At 39.0% G+C, this 27383-nt stretch overlaps 1 protein-coding gene across 2 annotated transcripts in view; it reads left to right on the forward strand.

Moving 5' to 3' along the window:
• CNTN5 (contactin 5) overlaps nt 1–27383 on the forward strand; it is a 1236361-nt gene that overhangs the window by 1180914 nt on the left and 28064 nt on the right. For both annotated transcript variants that reach the window (XM_058289033.2, XM_058289032.1), the window contains exons 19-21: nt 9827–9897; nt 10979–11213; nt 21231–21340. In XM_058289033.2, coding sequence (XP_058145016.1) covers nt 9827–9897; nt 10979–11213; nt 21231–21340 — 416 coding nt within the window. The remainder of the gene's footprint in view (nt 1–9826; nt 9898–10978; nt 11214–21230; nt 21341–27383) is intronic.

A 27383-nucleotide genomic window follows, 5' to 3' on the forward strand; every position in this document is an offset into this window, starting at 1 on the left:
AATAAATCATCTGTTTGGGATGAATAATCCTTTCACACTTTTTACAGCATAAATCTCTTTGTACTATTAGAAAACATTTTAGCACACTTTTACTTTTCAAGCTAAATTGTATTCGGAAGATGCATTTTTAAAGACTTCTGCCTCATCTATTTCTGCACCTTCTTCAATGAGAGTGCCCATCTCTCCATTTTATCATGCATTCTATATACATGGCATACTTTAGTTCATTAAAACCTAATGGAAGAAAAGAGAAACAGCATGAAAAATGCATGGAGTACTGTCCTTTGTAAGCAAGCCAAGGGGTGCTGGTGCTGCCTCTTGGTGCATCCTGTGCTTGGCACCACATTGGGCCAGAGCTACTAAGGTGTTGAGCCAAGTGCCGACTCGGGTGCCTGTTTCACCGGGCGGCACAGATGAGACAAGACACCAGCATCCTGAGACAGTCTCTCAAGTGATGCACTCTGACTCCTTAAGTACATGTCCAGTATTTTAAAAGGTGATCTTATCTAATGGGCATTGAAACTTTGAAAATTGACAGAGCTGCCCAGGAGAGGAAAGGTCTCACACACTGGACGTCAAGTGGAAAGTTTTATGTCCCCTTAAAATCTTATTTACTAGTATATTCTAAATACCAGAGCATCTTTAGTAAGACATTTCCACCATTTAGAAATGTTCCTTTCCCACACAACTGAAAAAAATGTTAATTTTTCTTTGCAGTCTTCTTTTAGGATATATTCAGAACATCCCAATCACTGAAACACACTTAGTTGTCAATAGAGAAAAGTTCTGATTTTTATTATTAGGATGTCAAAATAGAAATACAAATGTACATTTTTATGTTTATGCACATTCATATTTATTTATAGTGCAATTTTCTTGTAAGACTTAGTTTGTCAGAGATAGAGATAGAAATAAAGATAGATTACTCAGTGTTTAATTTCTCTATCAAGGCAGTGTATAAATTTGGGAAGGAGTAATGGAAATGCTTTCTCTCATTATTTAAAAAGATGTCTCTCAAAAACAGAAAATCATGTATTAGGAAATGAATTTGAAAAATACACAATGGTAGAAATGGAAAAAAAACAGGTAAAAAATGAACACAGGAACAATTCTCTTATTTAATTGAACTTCAGAATTCTATAAGGTACAAACTTATAATGTTAACTGTTGAATGAGAAGTGAAAGGAAAGTTAGAGTTAACCACATAATGTGTCATTAAGAAAGAACTGGCCTTCTCTGTAGTACAAAATTTCTATTATTATCAATGCTCTTTGTATAAGTCTCCGTATTTGCATTTTGTTTATTTCAAATTAGAATGGACTTCATGTATACACATATATGCACATACACACATATATTTATTTGTGTGTGTGTGTTTATGTGTATATTTTAAGGTAAGAAGTTTCTACCTGTACTAAGAGCCTGTGTTTTCAAGTTTGGCACATCTGGACTGATGTTCTTCTCTAATAAGCATATAGCAGTGTGAACATAAGCAAGATACATGCATTATTTAGGGCTCAGTCTTCTCACTTAAAAGTGGGGCTAATATCCCAAGCTACTCCTTCTCATCGATATATTAAAAAAGATCATGTATTTACAAAGCTTAGCGTAGGGCTTGGCATATGGTAAATGCTCAAAATTAGCAGCTGCATTTTTATTGTTGTTATAGCAGTATTACTATCCCCTTCCATGAGTTATTACTGTATTCAATGGAATGTAAGCCATAGTAATTATACGTAAGTGACTTGTTTCCTACTGAGGAACCTTTTCAGTTAGACGTGGGTGTCTGGCCTGGTAGGACCACACTGCTCCTGGCTCGTGGCCCTGCAGGCCCTCCAAGCCTCCCCCCACCTGCGGGGAGCATTCCCTGCTGCAGACTGTCGCCTCTCAGGGCCACTCAGCCTCTTGGGTGGCTTGGGAATCAGGGAAGTCCTTTGGGACGGGGCACTGGGCACAAAGCCTGCCTCCTCCAAATCCCCATCCCTGCCCCGTGCCTGGCCTTCCCATGCTGTGTTTCCATTCTTCATATGTGTCTAGGTCTGAGTCTAGCTATTATCTTTGGTCCTTGTAGCATAGACAAAAGGAGGAGAGGAATAAAAGGGCCAAATGATAGACCTTGCTTAAAAAATTTGTTCCACATGCAAATAGCTTTCCATTTGCTTGGGACATTGTATTCTGCTCCACCATTCACTTTTGACTCAGAAAGAGAAAATAGCACACATATATTTCTGGCCACACAAGGGAAAGTATGCTTTCAACGCAGAAGAGCTCCATGCTCACCCAGACAAATGCAAGTGTCAAGAACACAACCGGCTGAGACCCTTTCCTAGCCTTTAACGCTTTCAGCACTATATCACAGTAACTGGTTACTGCACAGTCTGAACTGTAGTAGAGTTTATACTTAAAAGATTTTTTTTTTTTTTTTTTTTTTTTTTTATTCTTCGCCCACATTGCTCTCCATTATGCTCCATCTCTGCCTTCAGCGCCAAACTATAGCTCAGGTACTTTTAGAGATTAGAACTGTCTCATTTTCAGGTATTAAAAATTCCAGTTTAATTTAAATTAAAACTTTAATCTTGTGTCCATTTCCATGCTTCTCCCCTTCCACTCCCACACAGGCCTGACCCACGGGCTCTGCCTTCCCGGTCAGACAATGAAAAGGGGGAAAGTTCTGCTTAGCTGGTGTGACATGTGGTCCTCCCACGGCTGCTAAAGGCCCACGTGATAGGCTGCTTTCTCTCACTGCTTTCTCTCGCAGGTGCCCTAAGCTATTAGAGCCATGACAACGCTGTGCAGTTCTCTGTGACACTCCTTTGGCCCCTAAGCTGCGCCTCTCTCCTTTTTGTTCTGCTCGGGCATCCTTGTGCTAGCAGACAGCTTTATTGGATAGGGTCCCAAGAAGTCTGCTCAAGCTTTTCAAAGTGTCCACTTAGCCCACAGAAACTGTTTTGCATCCCTGTCCTGCCTTACTGGGGTAGTCTGAGTCTTTTATGGACCCCATACAATTAAATTGGCCCATTCCTGTGGGTGTGAGACTCTTGGGTTGGATTGGATTCATTTGGGGGCCATTTAACTGGATTTCTTCAGCGGGGCATAGCCCAGAGTGGGTCTTGGTCCTCTTGCCGGAGTCCTTTATAAACTGGAGAGAGGAGACCACAGACACAGAGAAAACCTCCCAGAAACTGAAAGAGAAAGCCACAAAATTCAGGAGAGAAAAAGCATGGAAGGAGCAGCCAAAAGCAGAAAGCAGCAGAGCCCAGAAGAAAAGGCAGAGGCTGGCAGATGCCACCCCGAGCCTCTCTGTGTGCCTCGCCAGGCGAGGGGAATCCAGGCCACCAGCAGCTGGTTGCTGGGGAGAAAAGCTTTCCCTGATAAAGCCTTGAGTTGGACACTTTCATGGCCTCAGAATTGCAAGCTTATAAATAAATTCATAAATCCCTATTTAAAAGCCAATCCATTTCTGATATATTGTTTTTGCAGCCTTTAGAAAATCAAAACGCTAACTCTAGAAATAAAGGATGCTCTCAAGAAATATACTGGCCTCTGCTCTCATAGCACGGTGTGGGGCAGGGCCATCCTGCAAGCTTCTGAAGCTCAACATTCATCCAGCCAGGTGCTTAGATCTGAGCTCCCCATTTGGTAAGCATCTGTGCTCACTCAAAACAGTTGCCTTGGTCTTCTCCTCACTTACCTTGAGGAGGGAAATGACATCCCCCACTTCTTTATTGACAGTAAGGGATGGAGGTACATACCACAGCTTATCGATCTGCTGGAATGACAACCCTCTTACAAAACATCATTCCTCATGCCACAATCTTGTACATATGAGCTGGAGATGGGTGACAAGGAAGGGTAATACATTTTGGGTTTTGCTATTTCTTTTAATTTCTTATTGTAGTTGTTAGGTTAACAGCAAAATCATACCAAGAGTACAGAGTTCCCACATATATCCCACCTCTCACACACAGTTTTCCCTATTATTAGCTTTTTGCATGAGTGTGGTGCTTTGTTACAAATTGATGAACCAATATTATTATGATTATATTATTAATTATAATTCATAATTTATAGTAGGGTCCACTCTTTGTGTTGTACAGTTCTACTTTTTAATTTCTTAATTTCTTAACATATATACAATATAAAATTTTCCATTTTAACCATTTTCATGTAGAAAATTGAATGGTGCTCATCACATTCATATTGTACTACCATTTCTTAACAAGTCAGTAGTTTTGCCTACCCATCCTCTGGGGTTACATGGAACTTATTACAAATCCAGAAAAGATTAATTTAATATCCTATTACAATTTCTTAGGCTATACATTATCTTCCTACTCCTGTAAGGATCTTGCTTTCTTCTTAATGTATTTTCATGGCCTCTTGTCCATGATAGTTATAAGGAATTTGGTTAAGTTCAAAAGTTCTGGAAGGGTCAAAATAAAATACCATTGGAATATAAACTAGAGCTGGATTAGTTTCCTCTGGGATTATGCAGATTAACTTTGTAGAGTAAAGATCTTTAATGGGGCACTGCAGGCCAAGCCAAACATGAATCTGGACAGGATTATTTACTTGGGGAAATTAGAAAATCTAGTTGTCAGGCACTGGTGAATGCAGAGAAAAGGCATAGGCTATGGGATTTCTAAAGTTCTCTCTAGTCTGTTTCTAATCAAATATTACCTCAAAAATATGGAGGATTTAGCTGAAATAACTGGGAAAATTATTTCCAAAGAACTATTAAATGAACATTATAGTATTATTTCAACCTGAGTAAATTTTTTTTAATAGAAGAGATGGTTCTCAATAAGATTAAGAGAAGGCAAGCAATAGACCTCTAAGACCAAATCTCAGTTATTAGGGGGATAAAAAGAAAACAGTAGCAGACTATTTTTAAATCATAAAATCACTTTGGTCCAGGTAAGACCTTTCTACAAAATATAATCAACAAATAAGGCTCCAGTTTCAGAAGCAGTTTGAAAGCAGAGATGGTAATTGAACAAATACCTTTCAGAAGGAAAACTGTTAGTCATGTGGTTTTCTGACAAATAGCTTCTCTTTGTTGCAAAGGTATAGAAGAAGAAGGAAGGATGAGAGCAAAGTGATTGAAGAGAAGTTGAAGACTTGAACATGAAAGCCTATAGCACGAAGATAAAAGGGCAAAGAGAGGTTATCAACTCAAGAGTGAATGTGAGATGCTCAAGTTAGACTTTTCCTATCTTCCTAATCTCCATAACACCATCCAGCATTCATTATTCACTAAACACATTCCACTTGCCCTTGCCACTTGTCCTTCATTGTATCATTTAATTGTCACAACAACTCTATCAAGCAAAGGTTATTTATACCCATTGTATAGATAAGAAAACAGAATTAAAGTCTTCATGAAACTTGCACAAATTCACCTAATAAGCAAGTGGCAGAGCTGGAATTCTAACCCAGATCTTTCTTATTCCGAAGGTGTTGGCTTCTGAGTTGCTTTCTCTTCCCACTGACTGCTCCCTTCTTCCTCTAGGCTTTTCCTTCTCCTCTTTGTACATGTTACGTGCATCAACAAAGCTCATTCGAAGGTTACTTTACCCATCCTCTGGCTCTACCACCTGTGGACACATATGAATAAAGCTGAGAGAATATGAGTTGAGGTGAACACCATTCGTTCAGTATGCGCACCTCTGCATTCTTGATTGTTGTCATTTACGGGAAAGTTCATAATGAAAGAAGCCTTACATTTCCAGAAATATCCTTTGTGATTTGCAAATCACAAAGTGTGGATTGCCTGGGTTTCCAAATTTAAACATGCTGAGCCAAAACTGAAAGCTCAATTTCCATGGTGCTATCAAAACAATATTATCCAAACTTCCCAAAAGGATATTTTCTTCAAGATCAATAAATATAGACTTGGGTTGAACTTTAGGGTTTATCATAGAAAAGTTGTCCACTTCTTTTTCTTTACATCTAAGTAGATAATAATTATAGGTAATATTTATTAATTGTCGTGCCAGGTGCTGTAATTACGTATTTTTAAAATAACCTTAAGAGGTAAATGCCATTATTATTTCCATAAGGCAACTGAAGGAGTTGATATTTTCAGGCAACCAGCTAGGAAGGTAGAGTGGGAAGTCAAGCCCAGATCTTTCTCCTTCCCACAAGAAAACTTTAACATATGTGTAGTCCACCTTATCCAATGGATAAGAATAAAAGCTTCATTCAACTCTTTAGGAAACCCCACTGGTATTTTTTATTTTGAAACTCTTTAAATGTAACTCTTAACTGATCCTAAAAGATGGTCAGATAACTAAAATATCCATGTGCTATATACTTCAACTCAGGTAGACAAAACCATTTTTAAAATTCTCCTCTTGGTTTCCATCTGTATAGTATAAACTGCTCCCTTTCCTTTTTTCCATTCTTCTGAATGGTTCTTTCCAAACCAGTCACTGGATTGCCATTAAACTCCTAAATTACTTGGCCTCTCACAGGTCTCTAATAAGGCTGTATCATTTAATGAGCCATGTAAAAACATACTGTAGAAGAAATTGGAAATTTTTCAAGGAAATAGAAAAAAAGATGGACAAATGATTTCATCCTTCTTTTGTTTAATTGCATGCTAATTTAAGCATGTTAGTGTGTCTGAATTGCTCAAACAATTACACTTAGAAAGAGTTCTTTCACAGTTAAGCATGCTTAAACTGAGGTAGTACACTCAATTTTGGTCATTTTACATCATGTTTCCGATGTAGAAGATGGAAAGAGACAATATATTCTGTATTTCAACATGCTGGATAAGGCCCTACATAATCACTTGCAGCTTAGGCAAAGTATTCATTTAGGAACATTGCCCACAAAGAAATTCAGAAGAATCAGAGTTTATCCTGCTAACTGTGCATGTAAACTATATTCTCCAAGATAATAAACTCAATGACATTTATCCATAGCAGAGAAGGGGGAAAATGGGACTAGCTGCTTAATTCTAAATCAGGTTTTCTTTAATTTTATTGAAAATATATCCAATTTTTGAATACACTTGTATTTCTCTGAAATCAGTGGAAGCATCTATTAGATGTTTGATATTAATTTTATGCTTCTAACTAGAATTATAGAACTTTTACACCAGAAAGCCTCTGAAAGAGAACGTCAAATCCTTTCATATTAAGAATATGCTGTTTTATAAATATTAAGGGGGTAATTAGAATCAGCAGACTCCAAACTGTTGAATGCAGAGATAATAACTGTGCGCCTCCAACATGAAAAGGGAATGGGTACCACTGATCATCTGCCTGTCACTGGGACATTGAAGTCAACTAGAATTACTCAGTTCAAACACGGTGATCCTGAAAACAAAACACAGCGACGGAGCTGCAGCTATTGAAGCTGTAAGTTTTCTATTAGTAGTTCCTGTTATATCTCCTAAGCTTTTTTTGTTTGAATGGCTGGTGCTTAAATACATATACTATTAAAACACAGTGAACCATGATGCCTTTTTGTGTGTGTCATTTCTAATACATTAATTGTAGGTAGCATAAGGAAAGGAGGGTCTTGTTTGTGTACATTACGTTGAATAGGGGCCATCTTCTCTTGAAAGGAACTTAGCAGTGGGAAAACGTCAAAAGCTGATTTCAAATAAAAGAAATTTTACAGAACTTGGGTCATTTATGGAAAGTCGATGGGGAAGTTACCCGTACAGAAATTAATTAAATCATTGAAAGCCTTATTTTGTTTCCTTAGTTGTTCAAACAGCAATTTTCACCAAATTGTTCCCTAGCTAGCTTTTTAAAATCATTTTTCCTCAGAATGTTAAAACTCTTGAAAAATCTAAAAATATTTCCTAAAAAGTAAAAGCATTAATGGACAGTAGAGACACACTGCCAGAACTTGAGAAGAAAGCTTTTGACTTGAAATAGGTGTAAATAATCTCGTACACGCCATCGTGTTCCTGTCTCTTAAGGGGCTTCAGGAAATGCCTGTTAAAGAGGCTACAACCTACTGTGAGACGCCCCTCCAGAAGCTGCGAGCATCTTCATTTCAGAGGATGTTGGAGGGGGAGATAAAATAGCAACACCTCTTCAATGTCTAGTCTTTTCACAGAAAGCCGTGCTCCTAGGATGTTATCCTCAAAGGAAAAAATTCAGAGTCCTAACTGAGGGTGTGAGTGAGGTATTCCAGTGCAGTGTGCGTCTACACATCCAAAAATGGTACCGTAAGGAGCCAGATGTCATGATATCAACAAATTGACTTTCTTCCACCATGTACCTGACTGTGCATTGATGGTCACCGTATTCAGAAACCTGAGATTAGCAACAGTCCTTGTCCACATACAGTTAGGCCTTCTTGTGTGCCTCGCACAAAGACACAGAGCTATGACTACAGAAGAAGGGTTTACAGACACCGTGTCGGGACACAGTGGGATGGCATGCGTTGTTATCTATAACAATAACTATGACTACTAACAAAAAACTCAATAATAAATTGAGTTTAAAATGATTTAATAAAATAAAAATGAATGATTTATTACTCATATAAATTAGGACACATTGATGTAGTCCTCTCAGACCATCATTTTCTCTTAGTTGAATCCCGTGGGATTTCTTGACTGAAAGAAAAGACTTATCCAATTCCGTGTAATTCAGAGGAAGTCCCTGAGAGTCAATTCCACATGTGAAAATTCTTTAATATGTGTAGGACTGTGAGAGAAAAACATTGGTGCCCCTTGGTATATGTAGACTTCTACACATGCAAGTGTGTTCCTGGAAAGACGTATCAAAGGACACTGGAATTCTGAATATCTAGTAAATAAAAGTCATTTATTTCAGTGAAGCCAATTGTATATCCACAGGCTTTACTCTTCCACCTCCATTCCCCGAAGAGATTTTTTTTTCCCTTTTTGTAGTACACAAAGCCCACATCTGTTTTTCTGGTATATAAAATGTGGCGTGCATGTCTACCAGTAATTAATAGCCTTTCATCGAAGTACATAATATATAAGAGTGAATTTATTGTTTATGAGTGTATCCATATCGTTTAAATACCATGCACTGGGTTATAAAGGCAATGCTGAAGTGTAAAATTGCTAATGCAGGCTCATAGCCTGGAAAATGATTTCTTTTAATAGTTTTCTTCATTTAACAGTTCTTCATTTGAAAATGTTCCCTTTCAACTGCAGATTTTGTGGTTTGGTGCAGTGAAGGGGAAATTTATTACTTTGACACATTGATTCTTTTAACAGTTATTCATTTGAAAAACTTTCTCTGGATGCCTACATATTCCGCAGTTTGCAGGAAAATTCATTCTTGACTTTTTTTCCCCTTTAATGTTTATTCATTTAAGTAGGTTCTGGCTCCATGTTGCTAAGAGTTCTTTAAATGGGGGGCTTCCTGGTATCTGGGAAAGCAGTCATGCTAGCCACAATCTGTGAACTTTCCAGGGGACCCGCCCCGGGCTAGAGACAGAAGAGATGCCACTTAGCCACTTAGCGAAGAGGAGAAGAGCAGTGGCACAGTGACATTCAGCCACCATTATTAGATGTCCTTAACTACAGCATTTAGTATACTAGAGAAACCACAACCTCGGAGGACTTACGATTACTTTGGGGGTACAGGATGTGGCCATGAAACATGTCTATCAAATTGTCCCACACAGATGTGAAAGCAAGAGTATCTGTCACAAGTGTTTGGGTTTAATATTTAGTGAGACCAGTCCAGCTTCAAACAAAACTTTTGATTTGCTTGTGTTAGGGTTTTACCCAACCTGAGGAGGGGACGCGTTCACTCCTAAGTTTACTTCCATTGCACAGTTGTTGATCCTCTTCTCTCCCGCCCATTTTCATCCCCAGTGCCAAAGACAGCGCCCACCAACGTCAGCGGCCGAAGCGGCAGGAGGCACGAGCTGGTCATCGCCTGGGAGGTAAGAGCCTTTGCGCCAGCGTCAGGCCCGCTGGTGTCCCAGGGGCAAGCGACACCCGCGCACCCGAGCCGGGCGCGGAGGCCCAAGCCACGTCGGCGTAGCTGAGGTCGAGGAACACGGGCCGCTGCAGCCCCAGGAGAACTGCCAGAACCAGCCTTCCTCGTTTTCATACCGGGGGTGACTTCCCTGAGATCAGAGTCTCTAAATGGAATTCCCCGCCCTGTAAGCCTTCATGCAAGAGACTTTGTATCTCTTCTTCCACTCCATACACTGTTTTTCCTGAAATCAAAATTTTTAAAAAACAACAAGTATTTAACAAATATCTACAGACTGGTCTGCTGCGAGTCAAGCTCCGTGGGAGGCAGTACTGGTACCTTGCTAACTCTACTCGGTCATCGTTCTTTCTATGTGCGCCATTGACGCTCAATTTCTGGAAACTACCCCTCTGTGTCCAGTCCACATGTTTGTGGGGAGTGGAGCTTTGCTTCTTTCCTACCTATTTTCAACTTCAGCCTTGCTATTTTTAGTGTAAACCTCTCGTGGGTCCTACTACTGAATTTTAAATGTGTAAACCTTTACAAAAATTAAATGTAAACTATATAGTCAGGAAATTTCTCGAACAAATATAGTCCAAATTTTTTCACATGTTAGGAAAACACAAAAATACTAGAAGAAGGGCGGCACGTTAATATCGCCTAGATTTGCTCTGCAAAGGGCTCTGGAGAGCATTAACTGTGATAAGGTTTTCCCAACCACTGGCCCACATGGCAGTTTTCCCCAACATGTCTAATTCTAGTGTGCAATCCATTGACTTTTATTTCATATACATGACTAGTTGGAGGTACGCTGGATAGTTTTCTTAAATGATAACTGATATCATTTAATTTTTTATCTCTTTCCTTTAAAACCTTTTAGGTTTCCAAAGATTGCTAACATAATTTGAAATACTTTGATTTTTAATTTATGGTACATATTTGAGATTCTCCTTTTCTCTAGTGTTCCTAATAAAAAAGAAGTAAAGATTGAGAAGAAAAAAATGTAAGTGCCATTTTGCAGTAATCTATTGCCTCTTTTTCTTTAGCCAGTATCTGAAGAGTTTCAGAATGGGGAAGGCTTTGGCTACATCGTGGCTTTCAGACCCAATGGAACACGTGGCTGGAAGGAAAAGATGGTGACGTCCTCTGAAGCCTCCAAGTTCATTTACCGAGATGAAAGCGTCCCTCCTCTCACTCCCTTTGAAGTGAAGGTCGGCGTTTATAACAATAAAGGCGACGGGCCTTTCAGTCCAATTGTGGTCATCTGCTCAGCAGAAGGAGGTCGGTTTTCTAATCTCTCTTATTTTTATACAGCATTTTACTATCTTCTTTTCTAAATAATGAGAGTTTATTGTACATAAATTAGAAAATGTGGATAAGCCAAAAGGGAAAATAAGAATCTTAATAGATTATTTTTCCAAGCCATTTTCTGGATTTTTAAATAAAGCAATGGAACGTCCCATGTGTATTGCTTTATGCTCTTCACAACCTAACTCTATATGCAGACATCTTTTCATGGTTCCATGACAGTACCTATTTCAGTAATACCTGCAGTAGATTCTGTTTTCTGAATGGACATTTGGCCAATCCTTTTCAGTTTGAGATTTAGATCATTTTTATTTTAACACATAAATTTAAATTTTTTGTAAACTAAATTTAAACAAAGACTCCATTCATGTGCCCAATAAATATTTACTTCTAAATCCATGCACAAAGCGTTATGCTTATAAAAAAATATCAGACAATACTCTCAGTTAGAAGATATTAACACGTGACATCATCAAATATTCACAACAGACTTGTCTAATAGGCATTATCCCACTGTCCAGAAGGAGAAATTGAGGCACAGAAAAAAATTAAGTGACTTGCTAAATTCATACAGCTTCTAATTAGTAACTAAACTGAAGTCTGTCTAACAAGTAAATCCTTGGTTTTTCTATAACATGCTGCTCTTACATGCATGATCTAATTGCAGGATAAAATTACAAGGTAGGGCAGCACCTAGAAGGCAATATATCCATTTTACAAATGAGAAAGCTGTAAAACTGACTGACTCATGGTTATAGTTAATAGGTAGGATAGCTAAAGTGCAAACCCAACTTCCAGCGTCAAAATCCTTGTATTGTCCATGTTTTAATACAAGAGTGCAGGAAGCAAATTTGTCTCAACAGATAGAGCATCCACCTACCACATGGGAGGTCCAGGGTTCAAACCCAGGGCCTCCTGACCCATGTGATGAGCTGGCCCACGCTCAGTGCAGATGCACACAAGGAGTGCTGGACCACGCAGGGGTGTCCCCCACATAGGGAAGCCCCACACGCAAGGAGTGTGCCCCGCAAGGAGAGCCGCCCAGCACGAAAAAAGTGCAGCCTGCCCAGGAATGGCACCGCACACACAGAGTACTGATGCAGCAAGATGACGCAACAAAAAGAGACACAGATTCCCAGTGCCACTGACAAGAATGCAAGTAGACACAGAAGAACACATAGTGAATGGACACAGAGAGCAGGCAACGGGGCGGCGGGGTGGGGGCGGGGGAGAGGGAAAGGGGAGAGAAATAAATAAAATTAAATCTTTAAAAAAATACAAAAGTGCAATTTTCTGAGTGATAGAGCTAACTAATAAGCTTGATAGAGCTAACTCGTTGACATTAGCTTTTCCTCTTGGTCCCTCTTCTAGTCAAGTTCAGAATTTCAGTTGGCCCTGCAAGCAAAAACAAGGCTCTACATCCCCTAAATTTGACAAAACTGAGAAAGCATTCCACCAAAGGTATCACTCATTTGACCTTCCAAATGAGCATCATCAATATAAAGAGACTCTTTTCCTTCCTAGTGCTCACTTACGTGATTTGAGTAACTCAAGATTAATTATTAATACTTGGGGTTCTGTTAAGTTCATGAAAGGAAATAAAGAAGGGCATCTGGATATGGAAGAGCAGAGTTAGTGTTTGATTTAAGTAAGATGTAGATTTCCTGTACAAGCTGACTTGTATTTTTAAAAAATAGAGCCAAATGTGGGGGCAGTAGAGCAAGTTCATCCTATTAAAAGAATGAGAAGGGAAGTAGAGTCAAGTCACGACCAGGAATCATCCGTGTTCCAGTGAGATACTCAGGCATCAGGTTTCTGAGGTGCTTTCAGGTAGAGCCAGAATACCATATGACTTGTATTATCTAATTTAACTCTTACAACCTATTTTGGGGTAGGCACCTCGAGCCCCATTCTACTTTTAACAAAACCGAGGGTCAGAAAGGGGAAGTAACGTGCCCAAATTTACACCAATAGTAAGTGACGGAGCTGGGTTTGACCCAGAGCCCCATGACATCAGCGCTCATGCTGAAGCACTACCCAGTGCTGCCTCATCCAGAACGTGTAAGTTGGATTTTGTATTATGTTTTACTCCAAGTATCTATTTTGAGGCACTTGGTTATTTAGGAACTGTATATGATCATAATTTTAAAATTGCCTCAACTGAATATCCAGCCACCCCCAAAGGTCCTATGAGATGAACTGGGGTAATCCGTGAACATGTTTGTATGGTGACACTAATGCCGCCTTAGGAAGTCTGGCTTTGTGGGCTCCTTGTCAACCTTTTAACAGCCCCCATGTTTTTTTTAATACAGTGTTCCCTTGAACTTGAAATGGCTGGCCTTTGGAGACTTCTCATTCAAGCTAGATAGGAAATCCACCTATTTTCTTCCAAAGACGCTGAGCTTGTTGCTGTAACACACTTCATATTAACCTTCATTTATTTTGGTAGGCTGAAACATGAAAGATCTTGGGCAAATTGGGACAAAGTCTACATTTGTTCTGACAGCATAATTCAAATATATTTGACATTTACATACTAATTCAAGTTACTAATTCGGCACTCTGTGTGCAAGTATGAGTAAAGTCTTAGAAACACTGAATTGTGTGGTCCAGGAAAAGCAAGACCATGGAAAGGAAGAGCATTTGCCCAGGGTCGGCGGAATTGGAGCCCACGTCTGGTGAGACCAACTGCGAACTTGGGGCAGTTTGTTCATCTCTCGGAACCTAATCTCCCTCCATTGTAAAAAGGAAGAGCTTGCCATAGAAGATCTCTGGAAGCCCTTACAAATCTAAAATTGAATTCTGTCCATTTATTTCATATTCAAAATATCTTTTAACTAAGTATCCTAAAATAGGAAGTAAGGACAAATCAACTTCCCCCTGTAGTCACTTAGCAAATTGCTTTACCTGCAGAGGAATGACCATTCAGACAATTATTTTTTTTTTAAAGAATCAAGGCTGTAATAAACTCGCAAAACAATATGCTGTTCATTGCACAGGCCGCTTTCCCCTGTGTTTATGGGTGCTCACACGGAGTCACTGTTGTATCCCTGCCCAAAGCCCAGCTAATCCGATGGAGGCGTGAGACAGTCTGTTTCTGCCTTCTTCCAATACCTGGTCTCCCTGTTTATCACCTCAAAAATTCCTCCATGTTCTTTTTTTTTTTTTAATTAAAGTTAATAGATCACAAAGAACGTCACGTTAAAAAACATAACAGGTTCCCATATACCCCACCCTGGGACCCCATCATTTTTGTAAATTGTATTTTTTTAAAGATATATACATCTCAAAAAATGTTACATTAAAAATCATAAGAGGTTCCCGTATACCCCCCACCTCCCCACCCCAAACTCCTCCCACACCAACAACCTCCCCCGTCATCATGGCACACTCGTCGCACTCGGTGAACACATTTTGGAGCACTGCTGTACCACGTAGGTAATAGTTTACCCTGTAGTTCACACTCTCCCCCAGTCCATTCAGTAGGTTATGGCAGGATATACAAAGTCCAGCATCTGACCCTGCAATATCATTTTGAAACTCAAAGTCTCAAAAATGCCCCCACATCACATCTCTTCTACCCTCTCCCTGACCTCAGCAACTACTGTGGTCACTTTCTCCACCTCAATGCTACAATTTCTTCTGTTACTAAGCGCAATAGTTCTATAGTAGAATCCCAGTAAGTCCACTCTATAATGTATTTTATTCCTCCATCCCTGGGATGGTGATGTCCCCTCCACCTCTAGATCAAGAGGGGCTTAGATCCCACGTGGACGATGGATGCACTTCTCCAGCTTACAGGTGTAGGCACTCTCCACATTCTTAAAGAACAAGACAGAGGAGACAGGGCTTCCGTTTCTGTTTAGGGGCGTAGCTGTTCCTTGACGCATCAGGAACACTAGCGACAGGCTCAGAGCACCCCGAGGAGAGGACGGCTTGCACGGCTGACAGCGAGCCTGAAGGAAAGCATGCCAGGTGCTGCATCGAAGGCAGCCTCCAAAATTCATGGTACTTGGAAGAAAGCGCAGAACACAAGGACTTACACGGCCACCTTCAAATGCTACTTCTCAACTCATTTTCCACTGAACATCTGTCGTGGATGACATTCACATCAAACACCCTCCCAAAAATTCCTATGCTCCACCCCGGTACCCTCCACGTTTCTTTCCCTTTCAGGGAAGTCTACTGGAACGTGAATGAGAATTATGTTATTACAGAGGCAACCTTGAATGCAACATGCTATTAAAAGGAGTTCCCTTTACCCATACTGATATTTGGTAAATCCCCTGAGCTGTGACCTGTCAGGACTCAGAGGTTCCCTGTTGCCCTGGAAGACTGCCAGAAGAGCTGCAGATGGTTCTGTTAACATGCTCAAGCCATGCCACTTTCATGTTTCCACAGCAGAAGGAATCCCAAGGGACTGTCAGTGCCAAGCAGCATCTGGCATAAACCTGGAAGAAGAGGGATTTGCCTTCCAGGATTTCCATGCACACTGCACTTCTACCAAATATCTGTACCCTTTAAACAAGTAATTGCATGCCTTCCAACTTTGATTTGATTTCAGACTTCATTTTGGAAACAATTCTAATTTTTTCAAATTAATAGCAAAGTCCCAACCTAAGGGATATTTAACAAGTGCGTGGTAGAACTGAAAGTGATATCTTTCAAGATGAAAAAATCAAATCAGCTTTCATTTCTATAGTACCAGAAATACTTAATAATCAAACTTATATCAGTTTCCACTTAGTTCGTCTCGCTCTAGCTTTCGAAGGTGAAAGAACCTGAGTATTTCATTAAAGTTAATAGAAAATCAGAGAGAAATGACATATGGATTAATTATAGGCTAAAAGCTCTGTTTACATGTAATATGCTTTAGCATTTTCTAGTTATGTTTGTTTGCCTTGTATGTAAAAATTGTGTTGCTTTTATTTTTATGAAAAGCCAAGAAACCTCTCCTCGTATGCAGAAAATGGTATGCAATTATCCCCTTGAAAATGGAGCTACCGCAGTTCAAATTAAAACCCAACATTCATAAGACCTTATTCTCCAGATCAGTTCTTAGCTGCAACTGAGCTCAGTGGGATTTATGTGAACTTGAAAATTAATAAATTGGCATATTAGTTGTAAAATACAAGGAATAATTTCCTGTCTTTGCCAGATGATCCATTTGGATTAGTGCCTATAAAGTTCAACTACAGCTGCCTTTACTGAATTTTTAAAGAGTGAAACCATAACCCTTCTCCGCAGGAGTTGATTAAACTCTCCTTTGATTAATGCTGTGCCCACTCCTCCTGGGAGGTCAGGTGTATCCTCAACATTACAAGCACATCCCCCCGCATTACTTGAAGCGCTCCCGCTGCCAGGGCACTTAATACAAATGTTTCATCTAAATTCATGAATATGGTAATACTATTCCAAATTTTAATCTATCTAACCAAAACCGAAATCTATCATCAGTCTGCCCACTTCATATCCCGGGATTGGAGGGAAGGAGTTATCCGTGGTCTAATTAATATCATCAGCATAAAGAAAATCCTTTGAAGTCTTTGAGTCATTAGACTTAACGCTGGTACAGTCTCAGAAACAAGTCCCTGAGCTTGCATCAGATTCCCTGAGTGTCATAGTCAGCAGCGAGAGTGGCAGGAAACGTCCTGTGGTTTAGAGATGAGGAGGGTTTTAGAAATGCCTGACTATGGCAGGACCCACGGGAAGAGGCGCAGCAGAGTTCAAGATGATTAAACCATCTACAAAGCAGGAATGAAGGGAGTTCCCAGCAAGCCCGTACCAGGGTTAAATGGGTGGCACTGGGGGGTAGGTGGTTTGGGACAAGACCTCCAAGCAGGGAGCCCAGGTGGGGAGCCCAGCATCAGTGGTCCTGGGAGAAGGCAGGTGTGGGGTGTCAAGGGGACGAGGGAGCTCTTGCGAAGGGGGGGGTCCTGGGCGAGCACAGCAGGCAGAGGGGCAGAAGGAGAGGGGCTGGGGGCGAGGACCGCCTGCCCGCGCCCATGCCCTGCCCCACCCCTTAGCATGTGCCCCTGAGGGCCCACGGCCAACCTCCCTGCCCCATCTGAAAATGGGGTGGTGGCGGTGGGGTTGTCGGGTGTCAAGAATTAAGAACACACTGGCAGGTAGCAAGTCCTCAGTAAATGGCAATTATTGTATTGTGCTCCTCCCGTCATCTATTTGGTCACTGCTGTTCAGTTGGCTTGCTTCCACACTTACTCCACCCATTCCTCTGTCTGTTATTTGGAGGTGTTGGGCAGCGAGCAGAGGTAATCCACGCTTCCTGTAAAATCGCTCCTGCACCTCAAAACTGACTCTAAGTGATGGAGAATGAGCCAGCTGTCTCTTGGGTACTAATTTTAAAATAGCAGAGGGGGAGCAGGTGTGGCTCAGTGGTTGAATGTCTACTTCCTACATATGAGGTCCTGGTAACTCCAAAGAAATAAAATAATAAAATAAAGAAGTACAGCAGAGGAAAGAGCACTTGAGACCTGAGTTGCACTGGGGTCTCTTTCAGAGTCATGAGCAGAATTTGCATAAATTAACATTTGTGCATGTCATTTTTCTCTTCTGCCAAATGAGGGCACGTAATTAAGAACAGGGGAATCGGATGTGGCTCAAGCAGTTGAGTGCTTGCCTCCCACATGGGAAGTCCCAGGTTCGGTTCCAGTGCCTCCTGAAAAACAAACAAACAACAAGCAAAACAAACAAAAAAAGCGAGGGAAGCGGATGTGGCTCTGTGGTTGCGCGCCCCAGCTTCACACATACAAAGTCCCAGGTTCAATCCCCGGCCCCCAGTACCTCAAAAACAAAAACAAACCAAACAAACAAAAAAACATAGGCCCATTACTCAAGAGCTTATGAGGTCAGACAGTATCTTAGTTGCCATGCAGCTATGACAAATACCACACAGCAATGGGGAGTTCTTGGCCCATGGCTTGGAGGCTAGGAGAGGAATAAAGTCGAGGCGTCTGCAAGGCAAAGCTTTTCTCCCAACTCTGTAACATTCTGGTGCTGCCTGCCCACTGGCCTTCGGGTTCCTGGTTGTATCCCTGCTCTGTCCTTTCATCTCTGGGGTCCAGTGGCTTCTGACTTCTGGCTCCCCCATGGCTTTCTCTCGGCACATCTGAATTGCTTCTTTTAGGAAGTTCTCCAGGAATCTGCATGAAGGCTCGTCCTCATTCATTTGGGCTGCCCCTTAACTAAAATAACATCTTCAAGAGATCCTGTTGGCAGTGGGTTCAGACCCATAGGAATATGGATTCAGGTTGAGAACGTTTCAAGTTAGGGTACGTGATTCAATCTGCCACACGTAGGAAACATCAACCAGTGAGGCGTTCCCAGTGTTGGACAATAGGGAGTGGTAGGGGCTCTGGCAAACCAAAGAGCATTTGTGTGACTAAGCTGGGCCAACTCTTTGTCCTCATGAGCCAATTTATACTCAGAATTCAGGCTTGGTATCTTCCTTATTTTTTCAAGAGGAGACAGAAATTCTTGTTTATAATTGAAATGCTGGAATTTGAAAGTTGGTTTAAATGGATACTTTATGTGGGCAACAAAGCATGACTGAGGCCTGGGTGTGAACTCCCAGCCAGCCTTTTGTGACCTTTGATCCGATGACTTTCCTTCTAGTTCTGACCTTCCATGTTCAGTTACAATGAAATGCCCAAACCGAACAGCCAATTTCCATCCAAACCAGCCAGTTGCTCTTGTCTCCAGACAAACATTTTGAGCCACAGAAAATGTTCACGAGACTATAAATAGCACATACTGAAGCTAGAAGTAAACTGAGATCATTGTTTTTATGGGATAAATTGCCAGTTCAGGTTAGCATGGCTTTAGTTCTAATACTTTTATATCCGGAAGGTGAAGCAAATCCAAATTAACTCTTCAGTTCTTGTTTGACTCATTAACCCTCATTCAATTAGATGCATCTATAATGTGCAGCCTCAAAGAATATAACTGTGAAATGTTGTTAGCTGTCATCTGGCCTTTTAAACCCTTGAAGCTTTTAAACAGAAATAAGTGTATTTGTTTGGGAAATCAGGTTCTGAAATTTTTTGAAACTTCTTTAACTTTTTTGTTTCACTTTGAAAAGTACTTAAATTTGTGTAGTGCTAGTGAGAACTGATGGAGAAATAATTCGTGTCTCTAGAGATAAAGAGAGAAAGGCTGCCACCTAACCACATATTTTGTGCTTCTGAAATCATTTATCCCTCTGAAATCTTCTTTGACAAAGATGTAATTGCTTCAATACTATAAAAGCTGAAAGAAGGCATTTGGCATGCAAATCTCTGCAAGGCATTCATTCCAAAGATAAGCATAACTCTATGGAATAGGAACTGACACCCAAAATATAGCCCCCTTTGAAATAAACCGTAAATCCTGGAGATCAGATCATGCCCACTCAAGAACAGCAGCATTTCCCTTCATTTACTTGCAACGTCAAGTATTTTAACTCCTATTAAATAGCAATGAAAAACAAAAAATGTTGCAAGTCTGGTGATCAGAATTCTGGAATGGAATAGAAGTAGAAGCTTTACCCAAAATACGTTTTTTAATCAGATAGATGCACAAATAATGAGTTGGAAAGTGGGATGAGAAAAACCGCTAGGCAAAATGAAGCCTTCACCAAAGGAAAATCATTACTCTCTGCAAACATATGCCTTTGAAAAAGCCTTTTGTGGGTTTCTGTTACAGTAACAGAGCTGGATATTTTTCAGCTAATAAAATAAAAGCCTTTTCAAGATAGAGGTGTGACCACCTTCTGTTACATAAGGAAAAAAATCTCAGAAAATAGTTATTATTCTTTCAATATCTGTAATAAAGCATTTGGCGGGGGGGGGGGGGGGGTCTTACTTAGAGGGCTATCACCACTATGTGGTTCCCAGAATCTAAAACATTTTCAAAAGACTAGATTGACCCTTACCAGTGATAGTTCATATCAAAGTCTCTTCAGTTTTTATGGGGTAGGTTTTGGGTTTGTTTTTGCTTGTTTGCTTTTTAACTTTGTACAGAACTGTCTGAACTAATGTATGGCATTTATTCTGTCATTTCGTTTAACATGTGTTTGTGACACAATATTTATGATTCAGCAATCTCAGAAATAGAAATACTTTATACTGCATCTCCTGATGGATGCCAGTCAGACCTTATTTGGAAGTGTAGTGAGAAAGGTCATTCATGGAAGGGAGAAAACAAATGAAAAGGTAGTTTTGAATAATAGCACAAAGACCTTTGGGAACTTTCTTAGTCAGCTGGTACATGTCTTAAAAGCCAATGCATACCTTTAAATATCATGATTCATAACACATTTTTTATATATTCATGGAAATATAGTTTTGTGGTTGGAAAAACAATCTAATGAAATTTAGATCTATTTGTACCTGCAAAAAGGTAACAAATAAAATAAAAGAATAACAATAATAAGCACAGTGCTATGCATTTTATATGTATTATTCCAATTAAAAGTTACTTTAAAAATGTATGAGGTAAGTTCTCTTATTAGCACCATATTATAACAGATGAGGGCTCTGGGGCTTGTAGGAGCAACTTGCCCAAAGGTAAATAAATAAATGCATGAATACGTAAATATATAAATAATCTTTAAAGTTACAACAAAAGACAAATGGAGAAAGACTTAGCCAGATTCCATAGCCCTTTTTTTTTTTTTATCATTACGTTAAACTGACAGTAATATCAGACAATTTAACTTCTTGAGATAGGGCCACCTAATCCAAGGAAAAGGATTTCCTTTGTCTCACTAGATTTGTCAGTTGTCATAAGTACGGTATTATAGACTTGACCCAAGTATAGAAATCCAAAAAGGTTATCTTCTTATCTTATTGTGCTTTTCATGACTACCACAACACTTCATTTCAAAAATAAGGTAGAATTAAGTTAACACCTGTCAAATTCAGTTACAGTGCTTTGATAGACATAACTTGTTACAATCGAGTTTTATTGTTTCCATTTTTCTTCATATAGAACCTAGTGCTGCTCCTACAGATGTCAAGGCTACCAGTGTGTCTGTGTCAGAGATTCTTGTTGCATGGAAACATATGAAAGAGAGTCTGGGAAGACCGCAGGGATTTGAGGTATGCACAGAATTCTTGAAATAAGCGTTGTTATTTCACTGGTACTGCATTCTCTTCTAAAGATGGTTTGGTGGTGCTTCAACAAGATTATGTTCCTTTGAAATGTTGCTCGATATTAAAGGAAGTGAAAACTGCACTATTTTACTGATGTATTATGTAGCTTATTTGCTGACTTTTTTTCAGTACAGAGGTTTCTACAGCATCGTTCAAAGATAAAGAAATTAAAATACTCCTTTAGCTAAAATTAGTAGCTATTTACTGGAGTAGGTATTTACTGGAATCCAATTTATTGGTGTTTAAAAATGCTTTTGTGTCTTTGTTTTCAATAATTTAATGCATAAAAACAAAGTTTTCCTTTCATACTTCCTTGACAAATATTGCCTCAAATATCAAATTTTCAAAATTTGCCTTGAACTTTGTGAACTAAATTTATTTTGTGGAAATCAAATCTTTTTTTATTGTCCCTTAAACTTTGCTATTTTTAGACACCATTTTGCCAGGCTTATGATGGTGAAATTTATCAAATAAATGTCTTCAGTGAAATTGTAGCCCTAATGTGGAGTAGAGAACTGTGGGCAATCCTTGAAGAGTAGAGAGGCAATTGTTCCAACATAGGGGACAGTTTGGTCACTTTTCACTAAAGTGGTAGCTGTGGACTTGATGAGAATTGGGTCCTTTAAGATACATTTTGACTAGAGAAATGACAAGATTTGTTAATGCACTGGATGTACAGTGTGAAAAAGAGAATAATTAATGTTAATTCTAAGTTTTTTGACCCCAGAAACTGAGTGAGTGGCATTTTCATTCACAGAGATGGGGAACTCTAGGAATTCTCCAGAATTAAAATGGCACACCATAAATACAGAATACAGAAGAAAACAATAATGAATGAATTAAGGAAAGAAAAAGACATAAGACAGAGCAAATAAGTAACAAAATACAAAAACAAACATCAAATCCTTAGTATTAATTACATTAAATATAAATGGATTAAACTTCATTGAAAGGCAGTGATTGACAGAATGAATTTTTAAAAACATGATCCAACTATATAATATCTGCAAGAGATTCACTATAGATTCAAAGCCACAAAAAGAATGAAAATGTAAGAATGGAAAAATATATTCCATGCAAATATTATCCAAAAGAGAGCTGGAGGAGAGGAGATACAGATAAGTAGTTGAGTGCCTGCTTTATATATGAGTTCCTGGGTTCAATTCTGATACCTCCTAAAAAAATTTAATTTAAAAAAAAAGAGAGCTGGAAAAGTCTGTACTAATATCAGACAAAATAGATTTTAAGACAAAAATTACTATAAGAGACAAAGATATTATATACTGTTAAAAGGAAAATTCCTTCAAGAAGATACAGCAATTATAAATATGTAATCATATAACAACATTCCAAATACAAAAATTTACTCAGAATAGATGAAATACTTAAATATAAGTGGAAAAACTATAAAACTCGTATAAGAAAATATAGGTTCAATTTGCATATCCTTGGATTAGACAAATATTTCTTAGATATGATGCCATAAGCAACCAAAAAATAAATAAATGAATGAATTAACTTTCATCAAAATTTCAAAAGTTTGTTCATCAAAGAAAACTATTTTAAAAAGTAAAAAGACATTACATATAATGGGAGAACATATTTGGAAATCATATATTTGATATGTGTCTAATATCCAGAATACATAAAGTATTCTTACAGTTAAAAATAAAAAGACAACCCAATTAAAAAGTGGGCAGGGTAACAGTGTAACTCAGTGCCTGAGCACCTGTTATCTCTGTATGAGGTCCTGGATTCAATCCTGGATACCCCCTAAAAAAAGAAAAAAACTGGGCAAAGATTTGAATAGGTATTTCTCCAAAAAAGATATGCAAATGACCAACAACACATCATTTGTCATTAAAAAAATGCAAAACCAAATCGTGAGATATCATACTCACTAGGATGGCTATGTTTGTTTGTTTTTAGGGAAAATAACATGTGTTGACAAGTATGTGGAGAAGTAGGAACCTCTGTATGTTCCTACATGGCTGGTTTGAATATCAATTGGTGCAGCCATTGGGGAAAATAGCTTGAAAGTTTCCCTAAAATGTTATACATAAAATTACCATATGTCCCAGGTATTCCACTTGCAGGTATATACCCAAGAGAATTGAAACCATATATTTACACAAGAATTTGTACATGATTGTTCGTATCAGCATTGTTCATAATATACAAAAAGTAGAAACAACCCAAAAATTCATCAACTGATGAATGGACAAAAAAATATAGTGTATGAATAATATGGAATATTATTTAGCCGTAAAAGAATGAAGAACTGTTACATGACCTTGGATATATATGAAATATACCACATGGGTGAACCTGGTAAACATTATGCTAAGTGGAAAAAAGCGCTAATCGAAAAAAATCCAGACACAAAAGGTCATATATTTTATGACCCTATTTATATAAAATTCCCTGATAGGAAAATGCATTAGAGAAAGAAAATAGATTAGTGGTTTCCAGGGGATAGGAGAAGGGGAGAATTGAAACTGACTGCTAATGGGTATGGGGTTCTTTTGGGGGAGATGGAAATGTCCAAGAATAGATAGTGGTAACGGTTGTACCAGATAATGAACAAATTAAAAATTGCTGAATTGTATCATTTAAAATGGTAAGCTGTATTTATGTGAACTGTATCTCAATTAAAATTTCCAAATGATATTGGCTTGGACTAGGGTCACAGCAGTGCGGCTGGAGAGAAGTCGTCGTATTTTAGAGGTAGCCTGATCCCTCTGATCAGATGTGGAGGGGAGGGAATGATGATTCCTAGATTGCTGGCTTGGTCAAATGGGTGAATGGTGATGTCATTTACAAAAATGGGGAAGTGAAGGAAGAACAGATTTGAAGGTAGAAAATCAAGAGTTTTGTTTTGGCCAAATTAAGTCTTGATGCCTATGAGAAGTCTAAAGGATAAGTCAAGTAGATAATAGGATATGTGAGTCTGGAGTTCACTTGAGAGATCAAGACTGAAAGCACAGGTGGTAGTCATGTAGGTGGCATTTAAAGCCATGCTACTGAATTAAAGCACCTAAGGACAAAGTGGGGGTGGGGGAGAGAGGGAAGAAAAGGAACTGGAGGGGTAGGGATGGGAAGGGAGAGGAGGGGACAAAGGACAGGCGGCTATGTCCTGGGGTCCTCAGGCATTAAACTAGAGATTTAGGCAAAGAGGAGAAAGCAAAGTAGACTGTGAAGGAGAGATCATTTGGTGGAGGGAAAACCAACTGGAGAGGTATCAGTGAAACTAAAAGAGAGCTGGTCAGAAAGAAGGAAATAGCCGAATGTCGTTAAAGCTGGTAAAGCGTCAAGGAAGATAAAAGCATAAAAATTCCTATTGGGTTGAGAGGTTACTGGTGATCATGAGAAAGTTCCAGTAATCAAAGAAGTAATCAATAGTCCTTGCATTGTCAGCTTAGTTACTTCAGGTTGTAGTCATCCAATACCCCTTAAAAATGCTGCTCCCTAAATAGTCACTGCAGGAGTAATTTGGGAAGAGAGACCCTCAATTTAAAGCTGTCAGTCCAGATCTCCTTTATTTGCTACGGATGTGTCTGAGTCTCCTGTAGGATATCATATCATCTTGACACACACAAGAACCACAACTCTACATTTTTGGCATCAGAATAAGTCAAGAGTGGAACTCAACATCTGAACAGAGTTTTTGCACTCTCCAAAGAAGTTAGTCTAATCAACCACTGCAGAGAACTATTTTAGCCTCAAACAAAAACAGTTGAAAGAAGTCAAGATGAGACTTTCAAATGGGAAATTTCCCTCGATAGAACAAAAATAGGGGAGATCAATGAGAAATAAGAAATAATTTCAAAATGTTTGACTTTAATGGTAAGGGGCTTGAGAACATTTTAGTGGTGTCATCCTTTTTCTTTCTAAGTGAGTCCATCCATGTATATGTCTAAATGTTACAGTTGAGCTAGCTGAGAACTCAATGGTGGAAAGAAATCAAGTGGTCTTTTCAACAAAAGCTTTTACATAGAAAAAACTTCTATAAGGCTAGGAACGCAATACCTCACGATAATGATGGGCAGAAGAAATAAGAAAAAGAATGAAATCAAAAGGGTAGACATCAGTCCATTTAATTTTACTGTAAAATATTTGAACAGTTTTATTGACATTCTCTTAGAACCATACATTTGAGACTTTTGATTACTTACGTGGAACTAACTTGAGATTTTATGGCTACGGAGACTGATGTAGAAAACATTGACATGGAGATATATGGGGCCTAGTTTATGATAGGCAGCGTGATGAAACATTGAAAATGCGCTCTATTTATTGAACAACTTTGATTCATGAATAACCATGAGTGTCCCATCTGGATTGCCATCCTTGTCATTGGTCCGTGCAAGTAAATTATTAAGTGCAGTTGTGAATTTATGAGCCTGTCTGCATTGAGTATCCCGTGAGTAGTAATCTCTATTAACTTAGAGCAGAGCCTTCAAGCCTCTCAGAGCATACCAGGATATTTATATACAGACAAAATCAGAGCAGATGCCAGTCTGGCAAGAAGGGGGGAGTACAAAAGGATAAGATCAAATATCATCATCTTTTCTACAGTTTTCCCAAAGGAGGAATGGTGATGGAAACTGTGTGATAATGGAATGTTTGATGACTTACCAAGCATTTGTTTTCAGCTATTTATTATCAGGCACTGTGCTAGGCATAAAAAATGTAAAAATTAGTACCGTCTGGATGCTGCCCTCAAAAACCTCACAATCCAATATGAAGGGAGGTTTAAGAGAGATTTCAGTAAACCAAAGAGAAAGAAAGACATTGTAGCCATACTGTCCGCATGTCCATAATTCCTGCTGGATTCGTTAGCGTCCTCAACCTCTGAAGACACAGTGGTAGGAACAAATCCATGCCAGTACCCTGCAGAGGTACCGGTTTCTCTGTTCGTATGGACATATGCTTCTGTCTCTAAAAGGTCCTCAATATTCTTAAATTTATTAGTAAATAAATATTTATGTCTTACTTAACTCAAAAAGGTAAATTTTTTTCAGTGAGCCTATTTTTTAATATTACATTGCATATTCTGCCTGCACAACAAAGTTCTCCACGACTGCCAAGTTCACAGGGCTTCTCTTTATTCTGGCCTTTTGTAAGAGGATTAGTAAGTATATTTTTATCTTAATGACTGGAATAATTTCAACAAGAAGTGACAATATATTATTGTAGCAGTGAGAAAAGTACACAATGTCCTAGTTTCAATTCTGGATGTTTTAGTGCTCGTTCTTGGGAGGGAATGAAAGGCAAAACAACTTGTCTCATTTTTCATTTCTCCCTAAAAGGCATCCCTAGCAACTCCTTTTCTTGGGAATGAACAAGACTTGCACGCGTCCACTCTAGGCCTTCCAGAGGACAAGTAACTCAGAAGTGCATTTCAGACCCATCCCTGGAGCAGTTTCCATTCCCTGATTGCACTGAAAGGAGACCAATTGCATTTTGCTCTATGAAATAAGTGGTGGGGATTTCTTAGGAGAAGCAAGACTGCTGCTGTCCGTTACTTTATGACCTGACTCGGGTCATCAGAGCAGATGACGGAAACAAATGTCCTCACTGCTGCCCGACGTGAATCATGCTGGGCAGGTTGCGTTTAATTTGTGTAGCACATTTGAGAGAGGATGTATGTACATGCAAAAATGGAATTTCAGATATAAACTAAAAGGGGAAGAGAAGCCAAAATAAGGCCAAATTCACCAAAAGGCTAAAACAAAGATTTCTATTTTTCATATGGTATGTGGGAAGCAGCTGTCTTACATAGAGATTCTCTTTGCCCTTTTTTATGACTATAAAAAATAAGAATATAAAAAAGTAAATAGTACAAAGAAAATAAGGTGCCAGTTCTTTCCTTTCTTTCCTAAAATTCTGTGAACTCTGATTTAAATCAAATGACTTTTAGCTACCTATCATTAGACTTCCTTCTTGGGTTATTTTATAGCCTGTAAGACTAACTAAAATATTTCTT

This window comes from Dasypus novemcinctus, chromosome 27, assembly GCF_030445035.2.
Source record: "Dasypus novemcinctus isolate mDasNov1 chromosome 27, mDasNov1.1.hap2, whole genome shotgun sequence".
In the NCBI taxonomy this organism is placed as follows: Eukaryota; Metazoa; Chordata; class Mammalia; order Cingulata; family Dasypodidae; genus Dasypus; species Dasypus novemcinctus.